The sequence below is a fragment of the Typha latifolia genome, chromosome 3 (assembly GCF_019914945.1).
Source record: "Typha latifolia isolate L0001 chromosome 3, TyphaL0001v2, whole genome shotgun sequence".
Classification (NCBI taxonomy): Eukaryota; Viridiplantae; Streptophyta; class Magnoliopsida; order Poales; family Typhaceae; genus Typha; species Typha latifolia.
In genome coordinates this window covers 858231-872499 of record NC_133088.1, presented here as the reverse complement: position 1 = coordinate 872499, position 14269 = coordinate 858231, and the positions used below count along the sequence as shown (strand labels likewise).

At 41.8% G+C, this 14269-nt stretch overlaps 2 protein-coding genes across 2 annotated transcripts; one reads left to right on the top strand and one right to left on the bottom strand.

The window, feature by feature from the left end:
• Positions 1–733: 733 nt before the first annotated feature.
• LOC140784176 (glutamate--glyoxylate aminotransferase 2) lies at positions 734–8469 on the bottom strand. Its single transcript, XM_073131421.1, has 14 exons — positions 8264–8469; positions 8052–8180; positions 7317–7382; positions 6967–7084; positions 6240–6321; positions 6053–6140; positions 5765–5923; positions 4684–4857; positions 4462–4593; positions 4063–4128; positions 3068–3132; positions 1526–1617; positions 1284–1440; positions 734–1079 (listed from the first exon to the last, which is right to left on the bottom strand). The coding sequence occupies exons 2-14, from the start codon at positions 8166–8168 to the stop codon at positions 950–952; spliced, it is 1446 nt and encodes a 481-aa protein (XP_072987522.1). The 5' UTR covers positions 8169–8180; positions 8264–8469; the 3' UTR covers positions 734–949.
• A 3521-nt stretch (positions 8470–11990) lies between these two features.
• On the top strand, positions 11991–13240 carry LOC140783524 (ethylene-responsive transcription factor 4-like). Its single transcript, XM_073130429.1, has one exon. It carries the CDS (start codon positions 12310–12312, stop codon positions 13003–13005), a length of 696 nt encoding a protein of 231 aa, XP_072986530.1. The 5' UTR covers positions 11991–12309; the 3' UTR covers positions 13006–13240.
• Positions 13241–14269: the final 1029 nt, after the last annotated feature.

Genomic DNA, 14269 nt, shown 5'->3' with positions numbered 1-14269 from the left:
ATCCGTTTACCCACATAATTTACATTATAACTAGTAACTAACTGTAGATATCTGTTGACCAGCATAGCTTTTCTTATGGTAATTGATTTTAAGTAGAGTTGGAAGCTATTTTTCTCAGGACGCCACTGAGTTTTGTAAGCTCTCTGCAACCTGCTCATTCTCATGGGGGTCAGTCAGACTGAAGCCAAGCCAAGGTTATTTGTGAGCTCGGCTCTATCAAGCAATTTTCACTTCTAGTAACTCACAGAGAGTTTGATGAAAGGTGACAGAGAAGCTGGTCATTTGTACTAAAAAGTCTTTTAAGTTTTTGTAACAGTAGTATTAGACTCTTTATAGATACTTAGTGCGTTCATTTTATACACTAAATACATATTTTTATATAACAAAGATAATTTCTATAGAAAATACACATAAAATTTTAATCTTACTATTATATAAAGTTAAAGAACTTTTTGATGCAAATGCTCCCGGACAAGCAATTCACAAACCTAATGTTGGAATGGACCAATAACTTGGAATTGATCAATAATAAAGGAAAACAAATTTGAAATTTAAGTTTTATGAAGAAATACACTGCAGCATCCATCACTAGAATTTGAAGGCATCAAGTTCCAGATATGAGCTAGCTATCAAATGGATCTTCAAATTGGCACTGTAGCTGCCATTCACGAAATCAAAAGCTTTTAACATGAAAGAAAATTGAGCAAAAGTTTAATAGTGGCACAAGGATAGATTTGATAGGAAAAGTAGAGTATATTGGAGTTAAGATGAATTGCTGACTTGGCAATTTCTATTACAATGAGTGGATCCATTCTCGTTTTCTATACAAACAATTATAGATCTTTAGAAGTTAACAATAAGATATCTTAGAATTTAACCACCCTCAAAGAGATGATGAAATTCTTTCTTTGCCTTGTTCCTTCCGTATATTTTGGTTTCCTTACAAAACCTACATCCTCGAGTAGCCTCCATAGCCTTCATATTGTTCCATGAAGGCATCGTTGAATTTCTTGAAACTGGCCATTATTGCTGGCATATCTTCCTCTGCTGGCAAGATGGTTGTTCTTAGATGGAATACCCTGTTTCAAGTAAACAAATGGGTTCTCAATAAACATCCATACCACTAAACATGATCTATTTTTCCATTCTTACACTCAAACAGAATCTTGTTGCCAAATAAAATTAGGAACTTGCAGAGACACTAAGATGTATAGCTCAATATGTAACATATCGCAAGAGTTAATTGGGAGCCACAATTAAGGTTGGAATTATAGAATAATTACCCTTCTTTCTGGCCAAAACCTGAACCAGGAACAGTGGAGATGCCGGTTGCTTCCAAGAGCTTGAGACAATAGAAAACATCAGGAGCCTTCCCGGCCATTTTGGCAGCCTCAATTGCTTTTTGTGGTAAGCGTATTTGAGGGAATGAGTACATAGCTCCTGAAACAATGTCTCACATTAGTTGTAAGCTAACAGAAACATTAATAATACTAAAAAATAGAGATATTAAACTTGCTACTATTACCTTCTGTAAAATTGCAAACAACATTTTTGCAACTGTTGAAACCGTCTGTCATTATATGGGCTCTTTTCCTTAGGGATTCAAGGATCGCCTTGCTGCAAAGTCATATAATAGAACATTATATCTATCAAGTAACCAAAATAATGCAAGTTCAGGATCTTTCACAAATGTTTTAAGATTTCTATACTCCAGCATGATTCAATTAGCTTCCATAATGATTTATGCTAAGCTACCACTAGAAAAGAAACAACAGGAGTCCAGAAGTAGCACACATGCAACGTAAAAGGGTTTTCAGCACCAGGAATCCAGAAGTAGCACACATGCAACGTAAAAGGGTTTTCACTTTTCAGCACGTCAGCATGCTACTTGTATTTGTCTAGCAATTGGATGGATGTCAACACTAGTGTATTCTGTTGTTTCAGGAGAGATAACCTACTCGTCAATGTCAGCCAGTATCTGATGGTCTAATACAAACTTGCACTGTTGATAATCAAGAAATAAGAGATCTGTCAGAACCTTTGTTGTAGTATTCTAGGCCGTTATGTCTTTCTTTCATATATTACAAGAGATTCCATAACAGTTATTACTATTGCTCAAGTTCTAATACAAATTAGCACTGTTGATTCCTAAGCATGGACGAGTTCAATAGTCGAGAAAAAGAGATCCATCAACAGCTTAGCTTGATTGGAGTATATTCTAGGCCATTGAGATCCTAATCTGCTAATGTATTTATCCAAGATTATCAATTCATGTTACAACTTACAAGAGACATCAATTTCAATACTATGGATAAGCTCATTGTCATAACTATCAGCATGAAATTGGAAATAATTTGTTGAGTAATTACTTAAAGAGTATATCTTTCATTTAGGACATCTACAGACAAAATAGATATCTTACTAGTCAAAATTTTACATGTATGAAATTGCACATAATTTTACCATGTGAAGGAAAACCTCTTTGTGTGCCTAAGTATTTGACTCAACAATGGCTGTGCCGGCAGCATATTGGCACATGGCACCAATGGTGCCACACGACACCCCTCCTAGCAACAATTCGCTCGCTGTCGAAAAAAGTCGTCAAACTTTCAGTTGCCTTCATCGTCGCTCGTCGTTCGCCGAATCCACAACTTAATTGTTTTTATTCAACCCACCCACCCGACCTGCCCGAGCTTTTCTTCCTCCTCGAGCTAGGCCATCGACGTTGAAGCAATGGATGCGAGCAGTGCTTCATCGACGATCTCCGGCATGCGAACAATGGGTGATGATAAAACCAAAGAGTGAAGGTGAGTGAGTAGTCTCCCTCATCTTTTTTTTTTCTCTCTTGCGGTATGACCAACAAGTGCCGCGACACGTGCCGTGCCGACTGGTGGTCGGCACAGGTTGTGCTTGTGGCATGACCATCCTTGATTCGACTCAAACATTTTCATTATTTAAGTAGTGAAAAATTAAGAGGATGGTAAACCATAAAAGGAATACTAGGTCCATGTTATTAAAAATTGCATAGACAGAAAAATTGTTACTTAAAGTACTCATCTCCTCAAACCTTTCTGTAGCAAACTTCAAGTATGAGATATCTCCAGGTTTTGGGGGATTAACCATCAATCCTAGCTGAAAAGTAAAGGAATTCTTTGTCTTAGGTGATGACAAATACAGTTAAAATCAAAACATAACTTCCAAGAAAGCAAAGCACATAACTGATATGCAAAAAAAAACTACTATCCCCCTTGAAAGGAAACCTCACACAGGTAAAAATTGACAAGAAGATTAGTGGCTATAAATGAACAAAGGAAGTAGATAAAAAGAAAGTGGAAGGAGTCAAATAGATGGTCTCACGTATGGATTTACTTTCTAAACATGCTGCATTAGGCAAAACTACAACCAAGAGTGTAGATTACCCTACCTGTCAGTGTTCTGTAGCTTTTGTGGAACATCATTATATTATCATTTCAGCTTTGTTTGAAATTTTGGGATCAATCACTAGATTTCAGTTTAGGTTGTTAGGTAGCAGTGAAAATCTGTCAATTCTTTTGGAGCCGCCTCATCTTTTGATTATGCTCTAGTTGACACATGTTGTCCAAACTCCAAAATAGGCTTGGATGTTGTTGAGGAATGGTGACCTCCCATTGAGGCATCATTTAGTATGATAGCAAGGCTTCTACCTTTCAACATTGTGGTGCGGGAATCCCCTTGAGGGTCTCAGTATGATAGTAAGGATTGCCAGCATGCACGAAGATGGTGCACATTCCATTCATGCAAACATCCTCCCAATAGTTAGGATAAGGCCCTTATATTTTCCCTCCCAATATCCCACATTGATGAAAGTTCTTGGGCACTAGGTTACCTATTGGTGAACAGCTCAGCTCCTCTAGCTGTGATCACTTATATCCATCACCACTTCTACTCTATTTCTTCTCACTTGTGTGAGAATATTCTACACAGACAAGATTCAAGGACTAAAGACCCATAAGGGTATCATAACTAGCAATTTGCATGGGCCATAAACACTTAAATAAAAAGGGTTGGGAGCTGTTCACTTACGAAGATCTGTCCAGGGACATTTGGACTGAGTGATACAGATGCAACCTTGTAGATCTCATCTACTGTCTGTGATAGAATACAAAGAGATAAATCAGCAATTTATATGAGGAAAACTATCAAAATACTTATAATGTGTCTGCAATATATGGTTTATTGACTTATTCACAGAATGTCAAATGTATCTGATCTTACTCATTCTGATAGATTAATTTATTGATTTTGTTTACTTCATTTGTCTCAGTCAGAGCATAGGCATAAACTCTATGTTGACAGCTGATTTAGTTTTTCTCCTGAGTACAAAATCATATTTTTCTAGAAACTCTTAGATCGTACAATTACATTACGCAATAATCCAAAAAAAAAACATCAACATTCAAGATTATAGTCCTTCAACATCACCTTAGGAGGAAGGTTAGTCATCTCAAAATATCCCCCACGTTGTCCACATTCCCCCCAGTATCCTTTGGACACAGTGTGGAAAGACACGAGTTGAACTTCCTTGCTCATAGGTGGACCCATGTCAAACAATATCTAGAAGTAACAAAGAGTAACCAAATTCAGATAGAAGAATTATTCCAAGCAATACTTCATTGGACAGCTTCAAATAAGAATTATCTGTACCTTTCTAGCACTTATAAATGGTCTTTCATCTTGATATATATTTTGCTGATAAACTTCATCAGCAAGTAGGACTAAATTTTCTCTGAAACAAAATTTCAGCAATTCCCTTATATTGGCTTCACTAAGGCATTGACCAGTAGGGTTTCCTGGGTTTATGATCACCATTGCTCGAACCTGAGAAACCAAAATTTGAATGACATTCAGAAATATAATGAAAGCATCAACATATTTAATGAAGAAATACAATGCAATGCCAATAGACTAAGCTGTTAAGGGTAGTTGAAACATAATACTAAGCTGCACAAATTTAAATTATTCTTTCTGAGATGCTATTAAACTGGAAACTATGTAGTATTCTTAAGGATAATCCTAGAGAGAGAAAAGCACATAGAGCGCTAAGAGCAGTATATAGGATGACAGCACTTTGGATGGATAATAACTTCCAACAAAATATTTGTTGCAGTTGTACACCTTGAGTAATATATAAACATATTAGGTGAAAAGCTTACTCAGGAAAATTATAAATGATGCACTTGCTGCAGAGTTATGCTAATTAAACGTCATGTAAGGCTTAACTGTTAATACTTAATAGTGCAGTAATTTACAATTCATTTGGAAAAAGTTTGAAAGAAGAGATCTTGCATACTAAGCATGGGTTTGAGCCGATCATATAAAACTTGGGGACTGATTATTCTCATATCTCAGTTAATGAAGAGTCATAAGAACATGACAGTGAACCAATAATTTATAAGTGATGAGAACAACAGTTAAAGCCTGTATGGGAAAGCAAAGTCCCCCACATGGTCCTGGGGAATCATAGTTTGCTTAGAAAATTGTGGGTTATATGAATTTTTCTCTCTCTGGATACATAGTTTTCTTGCAAAGGTCTACCATGGTGGGTGGGCCAGTGGGAGAGAAGACCCTTTCCACTGCCCTCATTACCACACCCTCTCTATCTCCCTTCCCTTCTCCTTCTGCTCCTTTGTTGGCAAGGTGAGAATGGATGAACGCATTTAGATACAAATGCATTTTATGGATGAATCATAATACAACCCAAAAAAAAAATTATAAGAACACTTACAGTTATTCCTTTTGACCGTGCCGCTGCTACAGATTGGCGAATATTGTTGAAGTCAAGACTCCAATTTGCCTCCTCTTCTAGATAATATGGGACAAGGGAACCACCAAATAGAGAGATTGCAGCTGAATAAAGTGGGTATTGTGGAACGGGAACCAAAATCTGCCAATAGATAGCCAACCATCCAATGCAAGAGATAAGAAAGAGCTTATAATAGGACTACACATCTTTAAAATTCCTATGGCTTTTCCACTAAAAGCATCAATACACTCATTAAATGCAGAACCATACCCCATCCATTTCATTTCTGATAACTGAGTTTAATATCTGCATTACACCTTTGCTGGCACCATCCGTGAGAAAAATAAGCTCTGGGTCACTGCAATCAGCAACGAGAAAATAAGGTACCTTAATAAATTGAAATCTTGTAAGAATCAGATAATGCCTACTCTTAGAGACTCTTAATTTATAAGCTTACCTAGGGTACCCATCACGCCTCTCAATGAAGTTTGCAACCTCCTTCCGAATTCCAGGAAGACCTCGTGAATCACTATATGCACCTGATAGATAAACAAGACAAAATATTTGAAATATTATATATATATATATATATATATATATATAATCAAATCCAACAGAAAGGAAAAAAGTATTATGACCAGAAGGTTTACAGCTATGTGAAATGATATGCAAATTCATATAAGCTTAACCATATAAATTTGCAAGAGGCTATAAGAACATTAAATAAACTCTTGAGAAGGTTGTCAAGGTGGACAAAAACACATAGGTGTACAAACCTGAAATGTCTAGCTATCTATTCCCTTTCAGATGAAATTACGCAGAAGAAGGGTCATAAGGATCGAAAAGAAAAATAAATTTCCAATATAAAATAATAGAAAAGGCAAAAGGTAAAAGAGAAGAAACAAAACAGTAAGTATTAAAGGTAGTAACAGAAAATTGAAAAGAAAATATAGATTATTTATCTTGATTGTGAGATAAAAAGAACATCAAGAGAGGGAAGAGGGAGAGTTTCTAACATATGGTCATTCTTTACAAAGAGAAGTAGACTAATGTTGGATATAAAATATAAACATTTCTAAGCCTTCTGAGAAGCACATTTATGTTATCCTGAAAATTTGACATTGTTAGGAGTTAGGGCGTAGAAACTGTGGTGCAATAACATGCTAATCAATAAAGTAAATTACCTAAACCACCCGATGTCAGTGAAAGATAATGTTTAGCTCTTGCAATGGCATCAGCTGGGAACATAAGGTTAACATTTGGATCATCTAGTAAAAACGGAGCTTGGCATAATGCTACCACCTGCAGTAAAGTAGTATGTAAGCGTGCATCTTTAGATTCTTTACAAGAATCTCAGCTGGAGATTTAACTCTAAATAGATTAAGTGATTAACCAGTTCTCATAAATTAGTTAGTAAGATGCAAGATAACCATTTATAAAGCAATGATCTCAAACATACAAATGTAAGTGCTGCATTCAATTTTAGGAGTCATGCAGAAAATACTATAAAACATTTGGGAGTTTGGGTTAACACCTGACGAGGGAACGTCAGTGGCTTCTGTCCTAAAGCATGAGGATTGCCAACATTTGTAAAAATAATCTGCAAGAATAACAGAAACTTCAGAGGATAAAGAAAAGAAACTAGTATGAAACATAAGGAAGATACTTCACAATCACAATAATCTCAATTCTCAAACAATATGCATATGTAGTCAAGCTCTCAGCCTCTCAGGCTTTTCTTTTAGAAAACCAAACTATGATCAATATGACAAAAGTTTCAATAAATTTTATTGATGCTTTATACACACGCTCATAAAGTGACCAACATAATTGTTGTAACTATTGCTGCGATACATCAAAATGACCAATCATGAAACATATATGCCTTTCTTGAATCTCGAATACTCAAGTCGTCAACTATATTTAAAAATTTAGCCCTGTCACTTACTATGACATTGTAGCCTTTTAGTACAAATTCTAGCCGTAATAAGCAAAGTTCTCCAATCAAATGCAACTATCTTATCCTACAGCATACTTTCATACTCTGCATCGATATCCGTATCTCTCTAATAAAGTGTAAATTAGTTAATTGTATTGTATTACAGAGAACTGGAATTCAATTATTTTAAGAAAATCTTCACTCCTACAACCGCTAATGCGAAGCAAAAACACATATTTGGATCCCTAATGACTAAAAGACAAAAATTAAAGAAATCGGTAAAGAAAAAAACGCTAATAGAAGCAAGACACAAAAGAGTAATCGCAAGACCTTTTTCCCTTCCTTCTGGAGCTCTGAGGCGCGTAGATAAAGCTCTCCTCTAACAGCATACGCGACCTTCTTCACATTCTCGTTCAGTGACTCGTAGTCCAACGGCTTCGGCGCCATGGCGACTTATTCCTACGATCGCATCACGAAACCAAATATCTCTTCAGATCAAAGAAGGATCAAAGAAAGCATCTACCAATGAGGCGAGATGTTACCCTGGGAGACTGTGACGAGAAAGAGAGAGACGAGAGAGAGAGAGAGAGTGGTTCAAACGGTGTGCGGCAGAGTAAACTAAAAGAAACAGAGGGAAGAGGAAGTGGGGGTTTGTAGAATAATTGCTTGTGGATATGTCTTATTCGGATTGTTTATATCGGATAATGCGGTGGATTACTGTATCCTCTCATTTTTTTTTATTTTTCTTATTCCTTCGTAATTGTCAATATAATATATTATGCTGTGTGTTACTTATTCTACGAATCCGGATAAGAGCGAGAATAGAGGAGGAGAATAATTGGAGAAGGGGTAGATGGAGTCGTGGCCACAGGTGGGAAGAGACGTAGTGAGATCAGGATCGAGAGAACGAGGGAGCTCCCATTATTGTGGCGGACGAGGCCATAGAAAGTCTTGCTTGTATAACATTTTCTAGTGGACCAAATAATTTTTGCCACGATTTGGTTCATTCTGTCTTTAATTTTTAAAATACCACAGACACTCTACAAACACAGTTAATATTATAAGAGGAAAGAACTAATAAGTTATGACTAGTGATCATATTGTTTCTTATATTCCTCCTAATATCCAGCAGCCTTATCAAGTTATCGTGAGCGTTTTGCAAATTAAGCCTCGCAGTATTGAAGCCACTGCTCTCCCGTATTGGCCCAATTGATTCGTGCCAGCTCAACCGGGCCGAGTTAGAAAGTTGGAAGCCCAATTACTACATATATATATTATATGTATATGTTTTGTGTCACTGAACACTTCCTTCTCCTCAGCTACCGAACCCCAGTACGGCGGTACCCCCATCGTCCACCAACTATGGCGATGGCTAAATAGGGGGGATCATGTCCAGCCGCGTCTGCATTACTTTTCTTCAGTTAAGAGAGTTAAAGGTGCCAAGTAAGCAGGTTGCAGTACGTTCGTGCAGTCGAGAGCTGGAGGTGAGATAGACGCGTCTGGCCTCTGCTGCTCCCTTCCCCACGACACGGCATCGCTGCCTTCCACGTGGGCATCGAGACTGCAGCATTTTCCTACGGCTTTTAGGCCTCCTCGTCCCACTGCTCGACACGCACACCACCTCTGCTGGACGCACGCTCTCTATATCTAAAGCTCAGCCTAGTAGCTTTTCTCTTTATTATTATCTTTTTTTTTTAACTGCCTCGGTTTTTTAAAAGGACAGGAGATGAACGGTCCGATTCACATCGAGCTTTGAGCAGAGCAGGTTAATGTCAAATTACCCCTCAAGTACTACTCTCGTGTAGTCCAAAATAACCCCCCCTTCTCAGTTTTGGAAGTTTGCAAATAACACCTTATATTGCAAGTCGAGTTATATGCGAATTTTTCCAATTTGTATTTCAGAGTTAAATGACGATGGCAGAGGGCAGAGGCCGTCGTCAGGTCGTATAGCAGGAGGAGAGGGGGGGGTATGCAGAAGTAGTGCTAACGTCATCGTGAGGAGCAGGTGGGAGAAGTCACATGAGACCCCCTGCGACACGTCAAGTCAGGCGGCGGCTCTCACCACTCACTACCTGCATTCGATTGCTAGCTCCAAAGTAATTGTCTATTTCAACAACAACCAACTAGGAAGAAGAAGAAGATAACAACAGAAAAGGAGACCGATGGGTTCGAGAGGAGGAGGAGGAGGAGGAGGAGCACCGGAGTTGCACTACCGAGGGGTGCGGAAGAGGCCGTGGGGACGGTACGCGGCGGAGATCCGCGACCCGTGGAGGAAGACTCGGGTCTGGCTCGGCACCTTCGACACGCCGGAGCAGGCCGCGCTAGCGTACGACCACGCCGCGCGATCCTTACGTGGACCCAAGGCCAAGACCAACTTCCCACACCACTTGGTCTTTCCGCAACCGCTTCAGCTCTCTGACGTCAACCTTAGTCTTAACCTTGACCTCAACCTCAGGTGCCCGTTCTTGTTGACTTCTTCTCCTCCTCCTCCTCCAACGACGGCGACGATCATGCCGTCTACGGAGTTGGTTCTTGGGGTTGCCAAGGCGGCGACGGAGGTGGCAGTGGGGAGGGGGCTGCCGTTTGATCTCAATGAGACGCCGTTTGATTAGGAATTGGAGAAAAGTTGGACGAGAGGCGTGATGTTGTAATTAACCAACCCAGCTGCATGCTATCTACATGTGAGAAGGCTTCGCATTTACTTTGTTTGCTCTGGAATGTTAGTCATGGTTCAGTCCTTTTAATATGGTTTTAAGGATTTCAAGAAGAGAGGGAGGGTAACGTTCAAGCTTAACGTTGGTGAATGGTGCATCCCAATAAACTAGTAGAGGAGCTTCAGCTTAGAGGGTTGGGAGTAACTATATCGGTTTCCATTCGTATGTATGCGTTACGAATGTTATTCCTGGCCGGTGGCCACGGCCCCTTCAATCAATTCAATATTGTCGTCGAAAAGGCTTGGTATGGGCCGGCCAGGCCCAAATCCAAATTTTACTTCCTGTCTTACGCTAATCCAAGCCAGCCCAGCCTGACTCCTCCTCCAAACTAAGCCTTGGCTCCTCTTCTCATCTCACGAGTCATGAGCCTCCCCCTCCTATGTATTATCTAATTATGACTTTCGCTGTATTATCGTGATATTCATATTCCTGACATTTGGAATCTAGCAGGTTGGTATACATTTTTGACTTAGCCAAAGCATTACTCGTATCCAGGCAGACAAAGGCTCATGAGTAATCAATTTCTTACCTAAATGATAAGGCCTGCCTACCCTTTTCTCTATCTTTTGGCAGGGACCCCATCGACCGATTCCTCCAATAAACATCGCATCGCTCGTTGCCCTTCCCATCACTCCTATTCCAGGTTCGATATGCCAACGAATATTGAGGGTCATCCGACGGCTGACTGCCTACCACCGCAATGGATGGTCCAAATCTATCCATTCGCGGCCTTTCACGTCATCTTCCAATTCCAGTAAACGGGGAGCTTTCCCTCCTCCTATCTTTTACGCTTCCTTCGCTATCTCGCTCTCGTGCCGCTTACTCAAATCGGCTAATGGTGTCAGCCGCCCTCTGACATCGTATTTATTCCACGTGCCCGCCTTTCAATCGACGCTGATTTTAGTGACCAAGAGCATACTACGAGATAATTTACTAGCACAATGCGACCATAATACGGCTAAATGTTTTGTTAAATATAAATGATTAACTTGCTATAAAGTATCCTTACTGATATGTAAACAAAAAAGAGATAAAAATAAATTTTATTTAAAATGGTAATACTGTCTAAAATAAAAGACGTAAGAATATCGATAATTTTAGACTGATAATCAAAACAAAATCTTAAAAATGAAATAGAGTGTAATTTGGGAATTTTATCGTAGTTTTTTTTCCGGGGGTGGGCGGGGGTTCAAACCCTATAGCGCACCTCCTCCTGCGTAAGTATCAATAATTGCGCTTCCCACGCGCGGGACGCCGGTTGGAGGGAGAGGAATGGGTTCACGCTTCACGCGAGGGGACGAGGGTAAATTCCGGACACGTATCGGGTTTCTTGTGGGGATGAGCGTACGACCTGTCGGCCAAACAGACCGGTTCAAGCGGTATAACGGCCCATTGGGCCCCACTCGCTTCCCGACCTCCGTGATCCAAGTTACACGGCGCACAAGCGGCCGATGCCGACAGATGGATGGGGACCCACGCGCTATTCCAACGTCGCTGCACTCTCTCCTTATTGGCCACGCGTCATGAAATCGACGGGGTTCCTATTAACGGGGTCCTAAAACGAGTCAGTTTCTGAGGTGTAGCGGCAGAGCGGCGGCTAATATTAAATGCCGCCACGATCGGGACGAGGGGCGGCGGGGACAATGCAGTCAAACTATTCGTTGACTGGGCCAAAGATTTTCAATTCCTACGCTCCACCGCTCGCTCTCTTTTTCTTTTTTCTTTTTTCTTTTTTTCTTTTTTAACTTTTTAACCTTTACCTTCCGCTTCTATAAATAATAAAGCCCCTCTTTCCCCAGCCTTCACAGCTCTCCTACGCCAATCAATCAATTCATACGAGACGAGAAAAAGGAGAAAGGGTAACGATACGTACCATGGCACCGAGGGAGAAGACGGCGGCGGCTAAGGGCGGAGTTGACGGCGGGGGAATGGGGAAGGAAGTGCACTTCCGGGGAGTCCGGAAGCGGCCGTGGGGGAGGTACGCGGCGGAGATCCGAGACCCAGGGAAGAAGAGCCGAGTGTGGCTGGGGACATTCGACACCGCCGAGGAGGCAGCGCGCGCATACGACGCCGCTGCACGCGAGTTCCGGGGGTCCAAGGCCAAGACCAACTTTCCTCACCCTAAGGAAGCCGGCCAAAACAACAACGTTGCCGCTGGTAATGGCGGGAGCCCGAGCAGCCCCAGCAGCACGGTCGAGTCCTCGAGCCGCGACGCGCCGGTGCCGCCTCTCGCCGTGCCGCTTGCCCCGTCGCTCGATGTCGACCTCTTCCACCGCGGTGCAAGGTTTCCTATCCGGAGCTACCCCCTTGCCACCGCCGCCGGCATACCAGCCTACCACTTCTTCTTCCTCGATCAGATCGGCAGATCGGAGATCGCCGCCACGAGCGGCCGCCGCTTCACAGTGAGGCCGCCGCCGCCCCGGCAGCCCGTTGCGGATCTCCAGGCGCATCTCACCGGAGGAGTCCAGAGCGACTCGGACTCGTCATCGATCGTCGACTTGGCTCCGCCGCCCAAGATGCTCCCCTTCGCCTTGGATCTCAACTGCCCGCCTCCTCCCGAGATCGCCTGATCCGGCTGTTTTCCAATTCGAGATCCAGATCCGACCTCAGAAGCGCCACCTTCGAGGGGTAGAAATAGAAAGAATTAATTTCCTTTTTTTTTCCTCGTTCGTTAGAGAGCCAAATCTTATTTTTTAGATCAGTGAGGGAGAAACTTTTGTAAATAATTCAACTCGCTCTACTTCCTTTTTTTTTCTCCGCTGAGACGGGAAATCTAATTTCTGTACTTCGAATCAGTTCGAAAAATTACGACTCGGCGTTGTTAGAATTAAAATTACTTACAATTTTATTCGATATTTTCGAGTAATATAACAATGGATGGATATCTACGAGCGTGCGCGACACAGCGATAGCCGGCAGGCATCTGTCGTTTTCTTTCCTATTATACAAAAAATAAATAATTTTAAAACAAAGAATTATAAAAGAATATTATTTGAAATGGAAGCGGTGGCGGTGGATCAGTCACCGTCCTTACTAACTTGGTACGCACGAATCACGAGCTGCTGCTTGATGAGGGTACCTGGTTGCCGCCCTCTCTCCTCCCCTTTCGTGGCGCGGAGTAAAAGGGGAACCGTGTTGACGACGTCTGCCTGCTTTGCTTCAATGTCTCGAGATCTGCGAGACAACTGCCGACACGTGTGCACTGCTGCGAAAGCTATCACGCCCTTTCCCCCTCGCGGGCCCACAGTTGACAGCCCACTACGTGGACGGCTGAGATTAGCTGAGTGGGCCTGCCGACGGTAGATGTTTCCGTCCGGCACACGAAGTATCATTAATGAGGTAGGCCAAGGGACCCACACGTGGAAGGAAAGGATTAGCCGGCACTGTTCGCGCGGCGGTCCTCTTTTTGGTGGGCCCCGGTCCTCATCGGAATCTGAGGAGTAGATTTCGCTGAGATTTTTATTATTAAGATAATCTCGACAGATTTAAAGGGGTTTTACGTTTATATTTTACCGCTGCCGCTGGGTGCAAGTGTGATAAAAAAGAGTCGTAATTAACGAGTGAGAGAGATGGGAAAGGGAAGGGGTGGAGGTGGGACGTGAGTGCACGTAGGAGGGGGCACAGCGAATCCTGACGGCACGTGGGGCCCACGAGTAGTGATGTCGTACGGCAAGCGTGAGCCGGCTATGGGGAGGTGACGTGTGAAGTGGGGACAGGAGGTTGCGGCGGGAAGGGTGTCGGTTTCGGTCGCTATGAGCCACGTTCACGGGTGGCCTTTTTATTTATTTATTTATTTATTTTGGAATTGAGGGTGTTGTTTCCTCCAAACTTAGT

Excerpts from the sequence above, each read along its gene's own strand:
- LOC140783524 (XM_073130429.1), top strand. The coding sequence starts at position 12,310 with ATGGCACCGAGGGAGAAGACGGCGGCGGCTAAGGGCGGAGTTGACGGC.
- LOC140784176 (XM_073131421.1), bottom strand. The coding sequence starts at position 8,168 with ATGGCGCCGAAGCCGTTGGACTACGAGTCACTGAACGAGAATGTGAAG. Across the intron at positions 4,594-4,683 it reads CATTTATAAGTGCTAGAAAG|ATATTGTTTGACATGGGTCC; the intron begins GTACAGATAATT and ends TGTTACTTCTAG. Across the intron at positions 4,129-4,461 it reads TGACTAACCTTCCTCCTAAG|ACAGTAGATGAGATCTACAA; the intron begins GTGATGTTGAAG and ends ATTCTATCACAG.